The following is a 22226-nucleotide window of genomic DNA, read 5'->3' on the forward strand; positions in this document are numbered from 1 at the left end:
ACAGCAATTTCACAACAATTATAGAGAGTCTGTGCGCTACACTATTAAAAGTTATTAATTCAGGTAGGACACCACTGAAGGCCTAGGTGTGAAATGCACGGCCCGCCACTGGGTGGATATAATGCTTTGAGTGGTGTGTGTGTGTGTGTGTGTGTGTGTTCAGAATGAGGTGCCAAACATTGCATTGCTGGGTTCTGAACGAGGACAAAGAGCCATGATTGATTTCCTGGGATCCCTTGTTCAACGCCATAAAGCAGGTCACACACACACACACACACACACACACACACACACACACACGACACGGGTTGAATGTCAAAAATGAGAGCAGTGTGTTCTTCCTCTAGAGGTGCAGGAACCAGACTGATCCACCAAACTAGAGACTGTGTGCAAGACAAGATCATCCAGAGTCTCAGCGGCGTCAGTACCGTCAGATCAATAATATTGTTAAATAATTCGTGTTTTTCGAACTGAACAAGCCAGAGGTGACAGTGGCAAAATAAATGAGGAGAAATGTTGTGGAAAATAATAGTATACCGCAATCACGGATACCATGTTCATAAATCAGGCAAGAAAGGTTGCGCATTTGTTCATAAAATCTGGCTTATATCTGAAAATACAGAAAGTGTAAATCATTGGCATTTATATTCATTTATATTGTTGGCATAACCAACATCATACATCATAGAGATAAAGCTGAAAAACTGAATTTGTACTTCAAAGTCAGTTTTATTTTGAACATTTCTCACTACTTTTCTCAAGCATGATGAAATTTCGAAAATTCTCTTTATAAAGTCTCTCACTGCAGAAATGTAAAGATACTCGAGGCTCCATCTGTCCTGCAGATCTTTATAGAGAGATCTTTGCTGAGAAAATGTTGCGCAAGTTTTATAACTAACTTTTTGGGTCAAGGGTTAGTTCACCCAAAAATGAAAATTCTGTCAGTAATTACTCTCCCTCATGTTGTTCAACCCCGTAAGACTTTGTTCATCTTCAGACACAAATTAAGATATTTTTGATGAAATCTGAGAGCTGGATCACTCCTCCATAGGCTGCTAAGTGATTGAAACTTGCTGGCCCAGAAAAGTTATTAAAGAGATCGTTAATATAGTCCAAGTGACTCCAGTGGCTTAATCTTAAGTTTATAAAGCGACGAGAATAGTTTTTGTGCACCAAAATTAAAAAATAATAACGACTTTATTCCACTATTCATTTCCTTCTCTCTGGGCCTATAATTTGTAGCCTTCAGTAAATTAAAAAAGTTCAGCTTTAGGAGGGGAAGAGACAGGGCAAGATGAGGAGACTGAGAGAAAAAGAAAGAGTGATGGATAAGAAGAGAGAGCAGGTATTGACACATAATCTACCGCCCGCTGACATGGTTTTAAAGCTATTTCTTATCCTTTTTTTGGCCTTCAAACATCTTGAAATGCACATATCAGAGAAATAAAGACATTGAACCCCCTAACAACCTCACATGTAGGACCTCTTTGATTATAAAGCCCTGTCTACGGCCCTGAATTAGGAATAAGATCAATAATGAATGTGTACATAATGTGAATGAATTTAATAAACTTAGTTACCTAGATTTCCTGGTAGCTTTCAGTAAATGAACACGTCTGAGAAAATGATTCATAAATCAACCTATCAGCTGACCCTGTGTTTACTTTCTTCACTGACAGACAAACGTGAAAAGCCTATATCAGTCAAAGCTCAGCTTTAGGAGGAGAAGAGAGACAGAGCAAGAGAAAAACAAAGAGAAAAAGAGTGTGATGCTGAACTAACAGAGGACAGGGTGTGTCCTCTGAGAGAAAAAGAGTGTGATGCTGACGAGAAGAGAAAAAGAGTGTGATGCTGACGAGGAGAGAAAAAGAGTGTGATGCTGACGAGGAGAGAAAAAGAGTGTGATGCTGACGAGGAGAGAAAAAGAGTGTGATGCTGACGAGGAGAGAAAAAGAGTGTGATGCTGACGAGGAGAGAAAAATAATCAGCTGCGTGACATGGGTTTAAAGCTATTGTTATCCAATTTTTTTGGCCTTCAAAACATCTTAAAATGCACATATGTAGATCAGAGAAATCTAAATTTTCTCCGAATCCCCCCGACTAGCCTACCTCACATTCGGGACCTCCGTGATGATAAAACCCTGCCGTCTGCATGTTAATGACACTAGTTAGTAGTGAGCATTAGACCCTAAACTAAAGTGTTACCTTTTTTTTTTTTTTTTATCATACCCTCATTGGGGGCTGAGCCACAGACACACACTGATTCATGTTCACACTGGTCACACACACTTCAGTTCAGTTAGAACCAGATGCATATTTGTATTGATGATTCTAATTTGATTGTTTTATATCCAATTATTGATATTTGTGTTTTGAAAAAGTTTTTGATTCATGCTTTGACTCCTAACCAATATTCTACATTAAAAATTGTCTTTTTATTTGGGCTAGTAAAATTAATTTCGGGCTACCAAAATATGAAGCGTGCCTGCCCGAAGGGCTACCAGTGATTTTGAAATTTAGCGAGCCCTGTGATGTATGTGAGAGTAGGCGAATGCAGTGATGGGGAGGAATGTAAAGTTCAGGCAAGCCTGTGAGAGCAAAGGTGGATCACACTTGTGTTGATGATAAACTGGATGTTATTTAAGTTCTGCTGCTTTTATATGAAAATAAATATAATGAACAAGACACCCAAAAGTACTTATTTATTTCCATTTGAAAGACGTGTTTTATCAATAATGTTTACTTTAATTAGCCTACAGACATGTTTTTATTTTTAAATATGACAATAATCAAATAATCCATATAGTGATTGCACTGACAGAGAGTTTTGGAATATTCACATATCATTTATACAAATAAAAACATGATATCAGAGTTTTAAAATCAAACATTTTAAAAGAGAACAATACATCACGGTCGTTTAAACCAATGAACATTAAGCAGTGTTTTTTGACATGTCAGCATCATTCACATCTGAGCAAGGCAGACCACACTTGTGCTGAGTCTCAGTTCACACACTTATACTACGCCCTAAAAGCATGTACTCTTTTTGTGAAGAAAAAGTGGATACTTTTGAGTGTGTAGCAGAAGAGTACACAAGCTTCGGGACACACTATCACGTCATACAACTGCGTCTCGAATGGTTGCTCTCTATCGCTTAGTTACAAGCATCCTGTCACGCAAACTGACCTGTCAATCATCTTGTCAAAGATAAAATACTCCACATTTCATTTCATTTCCTACAGTATCGGAGAGAAATGCAGAAGCACGTTAATCTGCAGTCAATCTGCAACAATAAATAAATATTCTTCTATCAGGTTAAACTTCTCTAAAACTCTCACCATCGATCGCGCACATCCGCCATGTTTTGTAGTTGTTGTTTTTTTTTACACTTTTCACAAGTGTTTGTAGTTCCTCCTCCTCCACCAAAGCGCAGTGGAGTGTTGGTAATACAGACCCTTTCCAAAAAATTAGAATATCATGGAAAAGTTTATTTATTTCCATAATTCCATTCAAAACGTTAAACTTCCATAGATTATAGATTCAGGGCCCACAACTTAAACGATTTCAAGTATTTCGTTGTTTATTTGTACATAATTTGGGCTTCCAGCTCATAAAACCCACGAAAACAGGATTTCAAAAAATTAGAATATTACATGAAATCACACAGTAATTACACAGTGATACCATGGTCACTGAACCAGGTTTTGGTTCTTCTGGCAGTGTGGGCAGGTGCAAATCCTGCTGGGAAATGAAGGAAGCATGAAGTGCTCTGGGAATGTCCTGGTAGACGGCTGCGTTGAGTCTGGATTTAATAAAGCACAGTGGACCAAAGTCCTCTTTTCTGATGAGATTTCTCATTTGGAAACCAAGGTCCCAGAGTCTGGAGGAAGAATGGAGAGGCACACAATCCAAGAGGCTTGAAGTCCAGTGTGAAGTTTCCACAGTCTGTGTTGGTTTGGGGAGCCATGTCATCGGCTGGTGTTGGTCCACTGTGCTGTCCACTCAACGCAGCCGTCTACCAGGACATGTCCAGAGCACTTCATGCTTCCTTCAGCAGACAAGCTTTATGGAGATGCTGACTTCATTTTCCAGCAGGATTTGCACCTGCCCACACTGCCAAAATAACCAAAACCTGGTTCAATGACCATGGGATTACTGTGTAATTACTGTGTGATTTCATGTAATATTCTAATTTTTTGGAAAGGGTCTGTATGTTGAGATGAGCAAAATCTGCGCAGAAGTGCAGAGATGCATGCCGGTTAGAAATGTGTCGAGTGCGGTCCGCCTGGCTCTGATGTCATGCTGACGTATGTCAGAAATCGAGCGCAAGGCGCACGTGTCGGATTCTGCAGTCGAGCACAGCTGCTCTCCACCGAGAGTGGCTGGTTTCTAAAGTACTTCTTCCTGCCTCTGTGTATTAATGCTCATGGGTAGCCGTAATGGGTTCCATTCAGACCTTAACATCAAGTATTTTACTGTTATATGTCAACAAGATTCAACAAGACATTTTCTCCTGGCTAGACCCAATGTTTAGATCTGTTGTGGTATTTATGCAAATTAGCACATACGTAATATGATTATGCACCGTTTGTCCATGTTAACAAACAATTTCAAAAAACTTGTAATACATTTTTTGTTTGTCTTGATGTAAGTAATCAACTCAGTAATTTTCATGGTGATATCTAAAGGTTAAAATTTTTCTCTTCTTTTTTTTTTTAAATTTCACGTAAGAAAAAGTATGAATAGGCGATATTTGGGTCTTTTTCGAAACTTTCCTCTAATGGGATTCTCCGGGACTTTTTTTTTCTTACTCAGGACATATTGAGGATACAAAATCAGTTGAGTTTGCTTCTGTTGCAATTTGTTCAAGGTTGACCCCCATTTTGGCTTAAAATGACTGGACTAATAATGCAGTCAAATAATTTACAGGGAACATAAATAATTACTTTACCTTCCGAGTCTTTCGTTCATTTGTCACGTGACAGACGCATTACGGAACGGATTGAACCCTGCTTCAGATGCGAGCTCCTGCAGAGGTGGTGAAGCAGGCCAACACTGTGGCACAGGCTACAACAGGCCTAATGTGGGGAACTGGTGTTGTGGTTTTCTGGGAAGGTGGAGTAACCATTATGTGTCCCTTTTGTTTTGAGATTTCTTATTGTTTAGATGTTGTTGTTTTACATGTTTGTTATTTAATCACCTCTATCTTATTTTTTTTTATATCAATCGGTCAATCAATAAATTAATTGTACATTTTGAAAACACATTTCCATTCTATTCGTTTTTTTTTTTTTTTTTCCCATAAATCAGGGTTTATACTAAGTAATCAAGGACCGACATTTTTAAAATTAGGGTTGGCAAAATTTTTCTCCGCGCGCGCACTGAAGTTTTACAGAGTCTCCCTCCAGCCAAAGTCCCAAAGTTGGCAACCCTGCAGTGTGCTTGTGCATACTTTCACTGCGTGATTTAGTTTATTAAAATGCATTATGCAATTCAATATTTCTTACTCAATATTTAAGATAATGGCAAAAATACCTCTGTATGTCTTTTATATTTATATACTTTAATATAGTTAATATCACACGAAGAGTGGCGTTTTTTTCTCTCTAAATATCAGCACGATTACAAATGTGATATTGCTTTTATACAACAGATTAATAAACAAGAAGATAATATTAAGTGACTTACTTTTTAGACACAGCATTGCCTGTTTTTGCTTCACTTCGCCAATGAAAATAGTTCCAAACAAAGACACAGGACTGTTCTGCCACTCTGAGCAACACATGGCGATGGTGGTGTTTCATTACTGAATGAACGAATCGTTTGAATGAATGATTCAATGACTCGCTCATTACGACAGTCTGCGTGACTGCGTCCCAATGTGCATACTATCCGCCCTATATAGTATTGAAAATTACTAATGTCACATAGTATTTAGGATGGATAGTATGCACATTGGGACGCAGGCAAATGCTTCGTTACTGAATGAATCAGCCGTTTGAATGAATCGGTTGAAACTCAATGACTCGCTCAATAACAGAGATTTGCTGCCACCTACTGGCGGCTTTAATTTAACAAAGTATCTCTTTAAAAAAAAATTTTTTTTATAATATTAATATTCAACGTTTTATGTTTAAAACATCAATTTCTGTATTTGTAACTACAGGTTAAATGCATTCATGTCCCTTTGAGCTGCTTTAAACAGTGTAAAAGCATTTAAATCCGCTTCCGTTTCCTCACAGCACAAAGATTGATTTTGTTGATACTGATTTCATTTAATTGTTAACAGTCCTTGTATCTTATTATTCAAACAGAATTTGATTTAATGTAAGAATTTGACAATTTGCATTGAGTTAAGCCCTTATAAAGGAATGCCCATAAAAGGTAAAAATCAATTTAATCTTATTGAAAAATATGATTTCTGTCCCTGCTGCAAACTGACCACTTTAAAAAAGTTAGGAGTCAGCTGTCCTAAACCTGCAAAGGTACCAACACAATAAAAGCACTCAGCAAAATATCGTTTAATTATCTTTGTGTTCTTCTTGCACACTGTATACTAGCAAAACATTTTTACACCAAGACGAATATGAAATTGTGGATCTGAATGAGCCAGCAGGCGAAAGGAAAGCAGAGCTGCCATTCTGCGATATTTTACGTTATAAAAGTTAAATGTCCACTCACTGTGAACTAGTTAGTGCTTTCCTAAAGGACATTTGAGATGCTCACTATCTGTGTTTCCATCCAAAGTTGCGAATTGAATTTATGCACAAATATGGGAATATTGAATAAGAAAACATGCCCATAAACTACGATGGAAGCAAATTCACGTGACTTTGCGATGGGATGCATGACTGGACTAACCAGATCTCGTCGCACAGCATCGGTTCTGAAACTGTCAGTGTTTCGGTATAATCGCCTTCCAGAACTGAGACAGTGTGTCTGCGCGCTCTGAGACAGAAGCATTTATATACAGTACAGTGACTTTTCTTAAAAACAGTTATTCTACATTATATCTGTATCTTGCTTTGGAAACAAACGTTGTTGCATTATTTTCCTGTTATCTCTGTAAAGCTGCTTTGAAACTCTGTGTTGTAAAAAACACTATAAATAAATGACTTTGTCTTCTGTGTTTATATAGCCTATCTGGGAGTAACGATTTTGTTCTCTTGGATGGAAACGCTGCTTTTTTCTCAAAATGTTTTATTCCATATTCCAATTTTGTGCATAAATTAAATTCCCAACTTTGGATGGAAACAGACATTTTCACCAACAGGCAAAACTGGTGATAATCAGTACAGGAGTTCAACAATCAGTGCAAATCAAGACGCCACAACACCAAACACACTAGAAAGCGCTTACTTTAATATAATTTGACAGGTTCAGCACAAGACACACATTCATAGAAGACAGAAACACCACATGAATAAGAACAGAACTACAGCTGTACAAGAGTGTGTAAAACAGCAGAGAACAAACTCTACAGGTCATTTACATCAGACATCTCAAACTCATTAACAGTCAAAGATCTTGATCCAAATAATCACACACGTGTTTTTGACATTATGTGTGACAGTACAAACCACCAGTGAAGTGAACCAGCGGCTCCGAGTGCCTCACTCAGGTCCTTGCGCTGACGTCATCAGTGGTGTGCGACGGCCTGTGGGTTGTAGACGGGCGGCAGGACTCTGCGTGAGTTTGCTTTGACCCACGGGTGCTCGATCACGCTCCTGAGCGGCAGACGCATGGAGGGACTGTGGCGGAGCAGCTTCGAGATCAGGTCACGAGCGCCGTCAGAAACCACTTTAGGAAACTGCAGATCCACCTGAGACAGACACACACACGCACACACGCACACACGCACACACGCACACACGCACACACGCACACACGCACACACGCACACACGCACACACGCACACACGCACACACGCACACACGCACACACGCACACACACACACACACACACACACACACACACACACACACACGCACGCACACACACGCACACACACGCACACACACACGGGTATTCAACAAACATCCAGAACAAAAGCTACAAAATAATAAAAAGCAGTCAAGAATACTTTGCATTCTCAAATGCTTGAAAATAACATAAAAATTTTATGAAATCATCAAAACCTCCAATTAATCATATTTAAAGAAGTTACTGGGTCATTTAAAATATTAAAGCATATTACGTATTAGCAATACTTGGGACTTGCACGAGTTCTTTGAAGTGACACCAATCAACAATAAATGTAAAAAAAAAAAATAAGACCATGATTGTGTGATATGAGTTTTTGCAGAAATTTAATTTCAGTAAAAACTACAAATGGAGACTCACTTTAAGTTTTATAATAACAACTTGAACAATTTTGTTATTAAAATATTAGAAAAAAAGAAAAAAGAATTTGCACTTGCACATACAATTTATGGAATTTAATTTAAACTTCAATTTTCTTACTTTCCATTTTTGTATTCTTAACTTAAAAAGAACAAGACAAAAGTTAAGAATGCAAATTACTGAAAAGAATGTCTTTAAAAATCTGTCAATAACTATTTTAATAAGGATTTGCATCCTCAAGTTGCAAGTTCTCTAAAGTTGATGTTTTTGTTGTTACTAAAAAAATAAAAAATACAATTTGTACATGTACTTGAGGAAATTAAGAGTTTATCATGTAAGATGTGCAGGAGTTCTATGACGCAAATTTCTCCTTATGTAAAAGAAAATTGATATAAAAATATTGGAAAAAGTTTAGAATTTGGACTTGCACTCTAAGAAATGTCTTAGCTTAAGAAAAATTGAGAAACCGGGCCTTTAGAACCCGAACCCGTGCACTGTTCAACATGATGCTTTTAAATTGCTTGAAATATGATTGAAATCACTTTTAAAAAAAAGGAAGATAGAGTTCAGTGCAACATGTGCAGTCATATAGACTACATCAAATCATCAGAGTGTTATAGTTGTGTACTTGGAACATGGTGAGACTTGTAATCAGGCTCTCAATTTGTATAAAATTTGGATTTAGATTTATCGGCCAATATATCGGTTATCGGCTTTCAAAAATAAAGAATTATCAGGCATATTTTCATATGGGTGCATCTCTAGAGATAAGAGGCAGAGGCCGACCTTGGTGATGCGCTTGTAGGTCTCGGTGTGGCTGGCCGTCTCGAACGGGGGGTTTCCCACCAGACACTCGTAGCACAGCACGCCGATACACCACAGGTCCACCTTCTCATCGTGTGTGTGTCCCTCGATCATCTCCGGCGGCAGGTAGTCCAGCGTGCCACACATGGTGCGGCGTCTGAAACACACACAACCATGTTCAAAGCACTGCATGATCTTGTAACGGTCGGTCAGTTCAGTTTATCTGTACTGTTTCTTTGTATCATATTGTAAAGTGACCTTGAGTTTGTAGAAACGCATTATTATGGGGTGTGTGTGTGTGTTACCGTAGCGACGGCGCATGGACGGACCAGCCGAAGTCTGCGATCTTGAGCTCTCCTCTGAAGCCCAGCAGGAGGTTCTCAGGCTTGATGTCTCGGTGGATCACCTTCTTCTCGTGACAGTAGTTCAGAGCGTCCGCCAGCTCCTCCATGTACTGGACACACACACACACACACACACACACACACACACACACACACACACACAGATCAGCATCAGTGCGCACAACAGACCGGGCTCGTACAGATACTGGAAAAAGACTTCCAAGCACTACTTTTTTGGTTTTCCAGGACTACAATCAGAGATCTCACTCAAGCAATATCTTTAGTATTTATTAAACTCAAATTACAGATATGAGGTATCCAAAATACAACGTATTTAATAGTATATATTAATTACAACGTTTATAATGGCTATTATAGTTCAATAAATAACATTTTCTATTATAATGTTGACATACTTATCGAGAAAAGGCCAGATGGGGGTTTATCAGACGGCCTGCAGCGTTACTTTTGCGTGAAAAGATTGTATTTATGTTTAAAAAAAAAAAATTCCAATATTGCATTTAAATAAGTCAAGCATTTTTCAAGTACCTCTTCGTAAATACGGAATTTTTCAAGGGTTTTCCCAGGACTAAAAACGTAAAATCCAAGTACTTTGAGCACCTTGAACGAACCCTGACAGACCATGATAGCGGTGTGTGTGTGTGTGTGTGTGAGAGAGAGTGAGAGATCACTCACGGTGGCGGTGCGCTGGTCATCGAAGCGTCCGCAGCGCTGGAGCTCCTTGTACATCTCTCCGCGCGGCGCGAACTCCAGGATCAGATACACACGCGAGTCGTCGTAGAAGTAGTTGTAGAACTGCAGGATGTTTGGATGCCTACACACACACACACACACACACACACACATCAGGATCATATCACAACCAGTATTAATTTCGTTGACCAATAATTTGTCATTTTCGTCAACGACATTTTTTCACAGACGCAGACGAGACAATAACTTTGAATGACAAAAGCAATGAAGAAAATCTATTAACATTTTTGTCACCGAATAAAAACTAGATACAAATTTTAGGTACGGACAATTTTAGAAGAGATCCAGTCAGAACAAGCGCCACGTGCTGATATACCCGGCGGGACACGAGTCGTCATGCGCTTGATGCTGGTGTCATTAAACGATATATATATATATATATATATATATATATATATATATAGATAGAGAGAGATAGATAGATATATATATAGAGAGAGAGATATATATATATATAGAGAGAGAGAGATATATATATATATAGAGAGAGAGAGAGAGAGATAGAGAGAGATAGATAGATATATATATAGAGAGAGAGATATATATATATATAGAGAGAGAGAGATATATATATATAGAGAGAGAGAGAGAGAGATTATATATATATATATATATATATATATATATATATATATATATATATATATATATATATATATATATATATATATATATATAGAGAGAGAGAGAGAGAGAGAGAGAGATATATATATATATATATATATATATATATATATATATATATATATATATAGATAGATATATATATATAGATAGATATATAAACACAGACGGTTGTGTCTTAACAGAACGTAAACAATGTGAGAATATCAGATGTGCATCAGCGCATTCAGTCTTAAAGTGACAGTGCGTAATAAACCTAATGCCGTCTGTGCCCTGAATATTAATCAAACAACTAAAGAAAAAGAGAAAAGCATTCACTGCTTTAATAAGGATTAATTATATTTAATTTATACAAATAAATACAGTATGTCTGCTTAAAAGAATGATGTATGCAAGTTGTTATAAAAAAAAGCATATATCATTCATTGAAAAGAAGGAGGTGGTTTTATTTAATTAAGATATTTTTAATGTCACAGCAGTTAAATCTGTGTCTGTATTACATGTTCAAGGTTAATAGGCCTAGATGTTTACTCAAGAGTATATAACGGGTTTGGAAATTTAAGAAAAATTCTAAATAAATGCATTACAATTTAATTAAAACCCATTAGATTTTAGTCAACTAAATCTACTGTAGATTTAGTTGGCTAAAATATTATTGAACTTCGTCAACTAAAACAATTCAGATGACTAAAATATGACAAACTAAATGGCATTTTAGTCAAAAGACTAAAACTAAATCTAAATCGACATGAAGGAATAGCATCCACAGCTCAACACACACACACACACACACACACACACACACACACACACACACCTGAGGTGCGACTGGATCTCGATCTCTCTCCTCAGCTGATGCTCGACTCCCTCCTTCTCCATCTGAGACTTGAACAGGACCTTCAGCGCCACGACGGCCTTCAGCTTGCGCTCTCTGGCCAGATACACGTTCCCGAACTTGCCCTTTCCCAGCGGACGCCCGATGTCGAAGTCTTTAATGGAGAACTTCCTGGAACAGCAGTTATTATTAAACACACTGATGTTTTTCCTCAGTGTTTCGGGCTCGTTCTCCAGTACACACATCTAAACGCTCTTACACCAAGATACTGATCAAGTGTAACTTCATATTCACACAGTAGTTTTACAGTGAACTCACTTTGAGCTCGACTTCACTGGAACTCTCCCAGGACCTGAAAGAAGACTATCTATCAGTGATCATGGTTTAAACAATCACACGCAACAAGAATGGTGTTTTAGTACGTCTGTGAGAATTGAGATCATTTATAATCTGGTGCACCGAACAGTTTCACAGTAAAGTATCTTTGAAACCACCTTCAGCCATAGTGCCATCATCCACATCTTTATAGTTAGTTTATAAAGAGGGTTTGTTCGTGGCACATTCTCAAGGTTTTACCTGAAACAGTGTGTGTGTCTGGATTCATCTCACCAGCTGTCTGAAACACACACACATACACACACAACATGAGCATCAGACACACAGCAGTGACGTAACGTTAGAGCTGGAGAAGAAGAGCACGTGATCTCTGTAAACTGCACTATGACTCGCTAAATTAATATAAATATCATGTTATTGTTTGTGTCACCTGTGTTTGCAGAGCTCTGGGTTCCCTGTTCTCTTTATTCTGATTAAAAGAAACACAAAAATATCTTAAAACTCAGCACACACTGAACAAGTAAAGCACGTCCATCAATAAAAATAAGACAACACTGAAAAAATAAGGCACTTATATCAATAAGAATAAGACAGCTCACATATGGGTAACTTAACCAAAATAAATACAAGTATTACTAATATAATATATAACGTCCGAGTTAATTTAGTACGTTACTCGTAGTTTCACTCGGACAATGACGCTTAAGACCTTGATTTGATACAGATCAATCCCTCCGCTACACTAACATCTCCTACATACACATATAAATATATATAAATGCATTTATACTGAAAATAAATGATCAATATGCGCTTATTATACCTGCATGATGAAGATTCCTCTGTTGTTCTTGTATCTGCGGCTCAGCTCTTCCGTTTAACCGCCTGGATTTAAAATGAAACCCAGCTGTTCTGCTATTGGCCCAACCGCCGTACACTCATCGCTGATTGGCCTGTTAAAGAGAACATTCATTGGGCCGCGACCTGCCAATCACTTTGGCCCCGCCTCAGAGCTTTTACACAAACAGCGGCACAGTACCATAGACTGTACATTTTCACATCATATTCATATAAGATTTAAAACTGTGTGTGAAATTAAAATATATATCTATTTCCTGTACATTTGTACATGTACTCAACATAAATGTATAATACCATTTTTGTATGTAGTGAAATCTAATTTCCGACACATAAGTCAAGAGACAACAATATATTCGTAATTATGACATAAAAAGTAGAAAGTATAAGATACTAAGTCATAGTTTCGACATTAATAGTCATCAGTTCATAATTATTATTTTTATCTCATTTTTTCAACTTTAAATGTCATCATTTTGACATTTTAGATCACAATTTTTACTTTTTGTGAAATTCTGATTTCCATGTCGCAGAAATAGGCTTCAATAAATATGTGTACAATTTCTTTGTATAAAATAGCATATTAAGTCCTCAAAACTATAAAAGACAACAATGCACACAAATTCACTGTGAAAATGTACATTTAATTCCTTTCTAAAACACACAGAACAGTGAAACATCTACAAATCTCTCCATATCTCCAGATGAAGAGTTAACGAGAGTAAAACACTGAGGAGAACACGAGACCGTCTCTGTCTGTCCGACACACTCTTAATCGAGTGTTTTCTTTTGCAGGGTCTTCATGTGCTGAAGAATCTCACACTGACTTCAGTGAAATGAGCAGAAAGAACTCGAAGAGCGCTGGAAACACACTGTCACACACAAACACACACACAACAAATGACGAATTATGACTAATGCAGCTCCATTCAGATGAAAAATGTCCATATTCAATACATTAACCATTTTTATATACCAAAGCATGTGTAGAAATAATGCATTTATATTTTACAATCATGCATTTGTTGGACACTTGTTAGTCAAAACTATTTGAGCTACAGGAAAGCTTAATATATAATACTTGAAATGGTTTTAAAGTGCCCCTATTATACTCTATTAAAGGCTCCTAATGTTGTTTAGTTTCTCCTACAACAGCTTCACATTCATCAAAGATCAACAACACTTTAATGTCCTCATAATCTCTTTCCTCTCAGTGTCTGAAACGCTTCAGTCTCTCTAAGCCCCGCCTCTCTGAGAGCTGCTCTGCTCTGATTGGTCAGAAAGCAAACGCTCATTATCATATCTGAATCTCAGCTCTTGATCTCAGTGATACGAACAGTAACGATGACGTGTGTTTTACCGTATCAATCTCAGAAAACAGCGTCTTCTCCACATGAACAACACAAACCAAACTCTTCCAGTCTCAGATACACTACAGTGTTTGAGGGCGGAGCTAAGAGACGCTGCTCAGCCAATCAAGACCACAGGCTGGCATTATGCTAATTAGTTACAAACCTACATAGAAAGTGAGACTGAATTACTGACGACTCGTTTCAGTTCAGAATCGATTCGTTCTTTTGGGAGACAAAAACTAAAATTTATCTGCATCTTTTACATTCACAAACAGCTTTAATACACACTGCATGAGAGGGAATATCTGAACAAGAATAATAGGGCACTTTAATACTAATGAATGAAAATGTGTAAGGAGAAGACGGACCTGCAGAGGCTGAATATGATCCAGTAGGTCCAGCAGGGCCATTGCTGGAACACAAAGAAGGACAAACTGACGCAGGCGCTGGAGTGAGAGACCAGAGCTGAGCCGACGTTCAGGAGAACACCTCAGCCAATCAGATGAGACATACAGAGAAACATTCAGCCAATCAGAGACATTCAGAGAAACACCTCAGCCAATCAGAGAAACACTTCAGCCAATCAGAGACATTCAGAGAAACACCTCAGCCAATCAGAGACATTCAGAGAAACACCTCAGCCAATCAGAGACATTCAGAGAAACACCTCAGCCAATCAGAGAAACACTTCAGCCAATCAGAGACATTCAGAGAAACACCTCAGCCAATCAGAGACATTCAGAGACACACCTCAGCCAATCAGAGACATTCAGAGAAACACTTCAGCCAATCAGAGACATTCAGAGAAACACTTCAGCCAATCAGAGACATTCAGAGAAACACTTCAGCCAAACAGAGAAACACTTCAGCCAATCAGAGACATTCAGAGAAACACCTCAGCCAATCAGAGACATTCAGAGACACACCTCAGCCAATCAGAGACATTCAGAGAAACACTTCAGCCAATCAGAGACATTCAGAGAAACACTTCAGCCAATCAGAGACATTCAGAGAAACACTTCAGCCAAACAGAGAAACACTTCAGCCAATCAGAGACATTCAGAGAAACACCTCAGCCAATCAGAGACATTCAGAGACACACCTCAGCCAATCAGAGACATTCAGAGAAACACTTCAGCCAATCAGAGACATTCAGAGAAACACTTCAGCCAATCAGAGACATTCAGAGAAACACTTCAGCCAATCAGAGACATTCAGAGAAACACCTCAGCCAATCAGAGACATTCAGAGACACACCTCAGCCAATCAGAGACATTCAGAGAAACACTTCAGCCAATCAGAGAAACACCTCAGCCAATCAGATGAGACGTACAGAGAAACACCTCAGCCAATCAGATGAGACATTCAGAGAAACACTTCAGCCAATCAGAGAAACACCTCAGCCAATCAGATGAGACGTTCAGAGAAACACCTCAGCCAATCAGATGAGACGTTCAGAGCAGAGATGAATGGTCCAGTGAAGCGGTTCATTGCTCAGGTGTTGGACTGACTGATGTAAGGATACACAGAAGCGCCTGATTACTGTTGAACATGGAGCTTCCCGACAGAAATCCAGCCAGTTCAATGAGGAACAGAGCCAGAGTCACCGACAGGGCCACCACCAGCCTGACACACACACACACACACACACACACACACACACACACAAGAGCATCATCAGAGATCGACTGAACGCTTACATCCTGCAAAAAACACCAGCTGTTTGACATTATATATATATACTTCTATTTTCTACATTGTGTTATATTTATATTCCTGTGTTAATTTTTCTACACGTTTCTTGTACGTTATGCTTTTGTTTATGATATTTTCTCTACTTTTATTGATATGAGCTGACAAATAGAGATGTGATTCTGAACTGTAGTGTTTTACCGTGTGTCTTCTGTTCTGAACTGTTCCTCAGTGAAATCCAGAGGCAGACATGACTGGATGTTATTCTCCTGTAACACACACACACACACACACACACACACACACACACACACACACACACTGTCTGAGTTCTGTCAATTTACTCCCTAAGCAGAAGCTGTGTTTGTTTGTGTGTCTGTCTGTCTGTGTGTGTGTGTGTGTGTGTGTGTGTGTGTGTGTGTGTGTGTGTGTGTGTGTGTGTGTGCACTTGTTTTCATGACAACTGAGGACATTTTTATGATAACACACCTGCAAATGAGGACACTCTGGAAAATATGTGATTTATGAGGACATTTTGGGGGTCCTCATTTTTCAAATGGCTTTAAAAACATACTAAGCAGTGTTTTTTTTTAATGTAAAAATGCAGAATGTTTCCTGTTTAGGGATAGGGGCAGTGTAAGGGGATAGAATATACAGTTTGTACAGTATAAAAACCATTACGCCTATGGAATGTCCTCACAAATCACATAAACATGGCTGTGTGTGTGTGTGTGTGTGTGTGTGTGTGTGTGTGTGTGTGTGTGTGTGTGTGTGTGTGTGTGTGTGTGTGTGTGTGTGTGTGTGTGTGTGTGTGTGTGTCCTCACGCGAGACCAGAAGATGGTGATGATGATGACCAGGTGTGCGGAGAGTGTGAGGAAGCGCGCAGGAACGAGACTCTTCACCACAGACATCCCGATGCCTTCACACACACACACACACACATAGAGTATGAAAAACAACAACAAGACAACCATAACTCACACACAGCAATACTACACACACACACACACACACACACACAGCGATACTACAGTACACACACAGCGATACTACACACACACACACACCTAGAGTATGAAAAACAACAACATCCTTCTTAAGGATGCTGCTGAAATAATCACTCCTGTCATAACTTATCTTATTAATTTATCTATTGAAAAAAATAATTTCCCCAGTAAATTTAAGGTGGCAAGAGTGAGACCTTTATTTAAAAAGGGGCACAAATCTGATCCTGGAAATTTTCGCCCTGTATCTATCTTGTGTTCAATATAAAAAATTGTGGAAAGGATAATTTATGAGCAAATAGACAGTTATTTAGCAGAACATAATCTTTTATTTGACTTCCAATCAGGTTTTGGAAAGGCCCATTCCACTGATACCTGCCTGCTTTATCTTACAGACTTCATTAGGAAAGAGGTAGAGAAGGGGAATTATTGTGGCACGGTGTTAATAGACCTTCAAAAGGCCTTTGATACGGTTCAGTATGATGTCCTTTTGAACAAACTAAAAGCCCTAGGCTTTTCTCCAGCATCTCTTCAGTGGGTGAGGTCATACCTGGGCAGAGAACAGGCGGTAGATGTGGAAGGGACCTTGTCATCACCTCTTAGATTAACTTGTGGAGTTCCCCAGGGGACTATTTTGGGTCCTCTCTTTTTTTTAATTATATGTTAATGATATGTCGTCAGCTATAGACGGTAATTTGTTTTTATTTGCAGATGACTCAGCTATTCTAGTCTCTTATAAAGACAAATCAGAGGTGGAAAGGCTGCTTAGTTCAGAACTCCTTAACCTCAGTGTTTGGCTAACAGACAACAAGCTGTCTCTCCACCTCAGCAAAACAGAGTCATTTCTTTTTGGGTTCAGAGATAAACTGAAAAAGTCTATGGGGTTTAGGGTAGTCGTAGGTAATGTTGAAATTACAGCCAAGGAAGCAGTTACTTACTTGGGCTGTGTACTAGATAACAAATTATCAGGTGAGCTTATGGCCCGAAAAATCATCTCAAAGGTAAGCCAAAGGACTAAGTTCCTAGCAAGAATATCCAGCCTTTTAGATAGTAAAACCTTGAAAATCCTGGCCGATGCGCTTGTTCAATGTCATCTTGACTACGCCTGTACATCTACACAGGCATTACTAAAGGCCTTAAAGACAAGCTACAGATCTGTCAGAATAAACTAATCAGAGTGATCCTTAAATTACACCCTAGAACTCATCTTCTTGCGGACCATTTCTCCAGTCTTGGGTGGATCAGAGTGGAGGAGAGGGTTTCTCAACTTAAACTGTGTTTAGTTTATAAAATAAGAAATAATCTGGCACCCAAGTATTTATGTGATTACTTTTCAAAAATTAGTGATACGCACAATTACTGCACCAGGGGGAGCTCCACAGGTTACAGGCCCTGCCGCTTTAGGAGCCGTGTGGGAAAGTACTCTTCCCTATTCTCTGCAGCTGTCTTGTGGAATAGTTCACCTTCAAACCTTAAACTGTTGAGCTCTTCATATTATCATTTTAAATCTTCAATAAAAATTGGTTATTAAACTTATAAAGGAAAAAAAGAAAAAAGAAGAAGAAAGGAAATAGAAATCCTTGAAGTAGTAGGAATACTGTATTATCTGCTTGTGTGTCTGTTTGTCTATCTGGGAATTTAGTCCTTGATTCATTTGTTTTTGTTTTTGTTTTTATCAGTATTATTTTATTTGTATTATTATTATTTATTTATTTGTATGCTCCCTTTCTTCTTTGTCCTCAATGTTGTTAGTCCATGTACTGTTACTCATCTTCCATCATAAGGACCACAATGGAAACAAGCCTTTGGGCTTTTTTGTGTTTTTTTATCCTTTTGAACACTTCGTGTTGATTGTTGTTGTTGTTCAATAAAGTTTTCAATCAATTAATCAATCAACACAGCCATAACTCACACACACACACACCTAGAGTGTGTGTGTGTGTGTGTGTGTGTGTGTGTGTGTGTGTGTGTGTGTGTGTGTGTGTGTGTTATAACACACACACACACACACACTCACCTACAGTATGAACACACACACACACCTACAGTATGAACACACACACACACACACACACACACATACAGATAAACACACCTACAGAATGAGCAACAACAACACATCCATAACCCACACACACACAGCGATACTACACACACACATAAACACATCTACCGTACGAACACAACACATCCATAACTCACACACACACACACACACATACAGATAAACACACCTACAGTACGAACAACAACAACAACACATCCATAACTCACACACACAAACACAATAACATCATACAGTCCATTACTTTCTCCTCTAGTCGCGGTCTCGCTCTAAATCTGTTCATAACTTTATGAATGTGTGTTGCAGTTATTTAAATGACCCTTGCGCTTTATTAGTGAAGATAAACTTCAGTGAGAAGAGATTTATTTACACTCACATGTTCAGCCACAGACGCGCATGTCAGCGTTACTACAGCAACGGTCTGAACTCCATGCTGAGCTCATATCGCCCCCTGCCGACGAGGAGTAGCACACACACACACACACACACACACACACACTGAAGGTGCTGGAACCCTATTGTGTTTGTTCTGATTTTCTTCCTTATTTTTCTGCCTTAAAAATGAATGGGCATCAGAAATCGTAAATCACAGAGACACAAAATAGTGCACCAAATACTCAGACACACACGCACACACACACACATACACGCTCGTCCGACAGTAGGTGGCGCTATGATAAAGCAATTCACATTTCGGATCAAACTTTTTGAATCCTAAGGGAACCAAACCCTTCAACAGTGTTATGTATATCTGTGATTTAAAGGTGCTGTAAGTGATGCAACGCGTTTTTTAGGCCAAAATTTTTTTGTCACATCCAGCAAACATCTCCTCACTATCCGCTCGCTGCCTGTCCCCTGAACACACTGTAAAAAAACCGCGGTCTCTCTAGACACCACAGGCTCCACAAACGGCAACAAAAACAAACTGGGCTCACCCGCACCACGAAACACAACAAACAGAGTTCCAGCCAATCACCGACAAGCAGTATTTGAGGGCGGGGTTTGGGGGGGGTTAGTGCGCGTTCACGTGAAGGGTGTGTGGAGGAGAGAGAACAGAGAAGCATGAAGAGGGAAGTTTGAATTATGGCCGACACACGACCAAAGAGACGACGTTCCGATGAACAAATTGCAAAGAAGAGGGACAAGGATGAGGGACACGCGAAGTCCCGAATTTACATCGGAAAAACCTTCGAAAGGTGGGAGAACTCCGCCGGCAGAACGGCTTCCAATCCGACATTCAGTTGCTCTGTTTTTGCAGAACAGGTAAATCCATTTTTCTTCTAAACTGACGTTCATGTTCGCCAAACCAACACAAGGATGTCATTAGCTAGAACTATGCAGTCAGCGTTAACTTTGGTGAATACAACATGTTTCTAGCAGCTAGCGATCAATCTCTATTGCAAATGATCAAGCAAATTCACAGTAGGGCGACAATTTGTGTGAATGATTGTTTTCATCCACTGTTTGTTATGAATTTGAATGTTCATTTATAGGCTATTGACAACTTTGACTAAATTTGTTTACGACGCCGCCGTTGTTTATGCTCACTGGGAAACGCGAAGCTAACGTTGTAGCACCCTCAAGGATCAACGAACGCACGATGTAGAGTCATAAAACAGGGTTTATTCTGGTCTTGACAACCCGTGAGAACTGCTCACAAAAGAAAACAACATTAAAAAAAAACCAAGATATCAGAGCTTGTTCTTATCCAATGTTACAACTTCGTTGATAAGACATTAATCACAGAAAAAACATTTAAAGAACACGAACCTCGTGAGCTGACATCCCGGAGGGGGCTAAATAATCCTTTATCTTCTTCTCTATCTTCTTTCTCTCTTATTTTATAATTTTATCTCAAATTTTCACGTTTCTTTCATTCTTAGTGGAGCTAACCGGCAGCTACAGCCTGCAGACAGCATGTGTCTCAGCAAAATGGGCTCGGGCAGAAACCCAAACATAAACAATTGTACCCGCTATAATCTACCAGTAGATGGCGCAAAAGAGCACGCCTGGACACAGCTCAATGGGACATTAAATGCTAATACTGTTACAAACGTTATCTTGTTATTATTGCGTCCTTGTATGGGAGCTATAGTTATAACCTCAGGTGGCGAAACGATTTTAAGATAATGTTTCTTTTTCTGCATTCTGTTCTGCAATATATAAAAGCATTTATCTAACTTGGTGACATTACACATTGAATGAAGTATCAGTAAAGCTTAACTTTGTTTGTAGTGACTATTTTGACTTTCCTTTATGCCGGAAGGGAGGAGGGAGGAGACGGGATGAGGAAGAGGGAGGGTCTAGCTAGCCTCCGTTTTGTTTGACAACAATTCGAATGTCAACAAGAAGTAACGTCTCCCGGGATCGCTTAGAGCACCTTTAATTTCCGCCTATACAATTTTCCCAAAAAACTATTTTCTTAAATTCCTCCAAGGCGGTTGGTCCAATGTTCACCATAGTAGGCGCACAGCATCATGGGACAGCTCTGGGAAACAGCCACCAAAAGAACTATGATTCGTCAAAGCATTGCAAATTCAAGTTAATTAATTGGTCAGGCAATGGTTGTTTTTACGAGTTGACCTAAATCTGCTTAACGAAACTTAACACACCAACACTACAGGACATTCTGAGGACGCACACCAAGTTTCACACAATTCCACCAATAGGGGGCGTTACAACTAAAAGCCCATTATAACTCTGCAACCACGTGATCCATGAAGTCGAAAATTGGTGTGCATCTTCTTTGTTGAATTTCTTAACATATCCCGTCTACGGAGAGCCTGCCCACTCCCTATTAAGTCCTATTGTACCGAATTGTGGTTGTAGTTCCACCAGAGCTCCACTGGGGGCGATCGCCCATGAGTGCAGAATGAATGGGAGTCTATGGAGCTAGACGGCTAAATGTGTCTCTTTCACCCGACTGCCGTTGAGAAATCTCAGATTTGATTGTAGGTTTTGCAAGTTCAACATGGGTTATAGGTCGAAAGTTGAATGAACGAGTACTTATGTCCTTTCGATTCTTACAGGTCGAGTTGTTGTTGCCCATAACACGCTAGCATTCTGCTAATGAACGCTGATTGGTCAGTGAAGGACTGATTACGACCAGAGATATGCTTGATGGTCTTTTAAAACAACAAAACAGAAGCTCTTCTAGCACGTGTGTTTGCCTGTGTCAGCTGTGTTGTG

At 39.0% G+C, this 22226-nt stretch overlaps 2 protein-coding genes across 4 annotated transcripts; both read right to left on the reverse strand.

Moving 5' to 3' along the window:
- Positions 1-7345: 7345 nt before the first annotated feature.
- On the reverse strand, positions 7346-13116 carry aurkb (aurora kinase B). Of its 2 annotated transcripts, XM_084132511.1 has the most exons (9): positions 12889-13116; positions 12496-12534; positions 12306-12345; positions 12048-12081; positions 11712-11900; positions 10193-10331; positions 9458-9606; positions 9135-9309; positions 7346-7825 (listed from the first exon to the last, which is right to left on the reverse strand). In XM_084132511.1, the coding sequence occupies exons 1-9, from the start codon at positions 12892-12894 to the stop codon at positions 7643-7645; spliced, it is 954 nt and encodes a 317-aa protein (XP_083988637.1). In that variant the 5' UTR covers positions 12895-13116; the 3' UTR covers positions 7346-7642. The 2 variants fall into 2 exon arrangements, with proteins under 2 accessions (XP_083988637.1, XP_083988638.1); XM_084132512.1 differs by lacking the exon at positions 12496-12534 and having other exon boundaries at positions 12889-12958.
- Positions 13117-13534: 418 nt separating this feature from the next.
- Positions 13535-19481, reverse strand: tmem107 (transmembrane protein 107). 2 transcript variants are annotated; one of them, XM_084134046.1, is made up of 6 exons: positions 19414-19481; positions 16793-16887; positions 16169-16236; positions 15801-15901; positions 14644-14740; positions 13535-13795 (listed from the first exon to the last, which is right to left on the reverse strand). In XM_084134046.1, the coding sequence occupies exons 2-6, from the start codon at positions 16877-16879 to the stop codon at positions 13741-13743; spliced, it is 408 nt and encodes a 135-aa protein (XP_083990172.1). In that variant the 5' UTR covers positions 16880-16887; positions 19414-19481; the 3' UTR covers positions 13535-13740. The 2 variants fall into 2 exon arrangements, with proteins under 2 accessions (XP_083990172.1, XP_083990173.1); XM_084134047.1 differs by having other exon boundaries at positions 16793-16900; positions 19411-19466.
- Positions 19482-22226: the final 2745 nt, after the last annotated feature.

Source organism: Abramis brama (genome assembly GCF_963993115.1).
Source record: "Abramis brama genome assembly, chromosome: 13".
Taxonomy (NCBI): Eukaryota; Metazoa; Chordata; class Actinopteri; order Cypriniformes; family Leuciscidae; genus Abramis; species Abramis brama.

What these genes read in the sequence shown, in the direction of transcription:
- aurkb (XM_084132511.1), bottom strand. An exon ending in CCAGTGAAGTCGAGCTCAAA is followed by an intron (nt 11,901 to 12,047) that starts GTGAGTTCACTG and finishes CTGCTGTTCCAG; the next exon opens with GAAGTTCTCCATTAAAGACT. An exon ending in CCTACAAGCGCATCACCAAG is followed by an intron (nt 7,826 to 9,134) that starts GTCGGCCTCTGC and finishes TGTCTGTCTCAG; the next exon opens with GTGGATCTGCAGTTTCCTAA.
- tmem107 (XM_084134046.1), bottom strand. Translation starts at nt 16,879, where the DNA reads ATGTCTGTGGTGAAGAGTCTCGTTCCTGCGCGCTTCCTCACACTCTCC. An exon ending in TCACCATCTTCTGGTCTCGC is followed by an intron (nt 16,237 to 16,792) that starts GTGAGGACACAC and finishes TGTGTGTTACAG; the next exon opens with GAGAATAACATCCAGTCATG. An exon ending in ATCATATTCAGCCTCTGCAG is followed by an intron (nt 13,796 to 14,643) that starts GTCCGTCTTCTC and finishes TGTGTGTGACAG; the next exon opens with TGTGTTTCCAGCGCTCTTCG.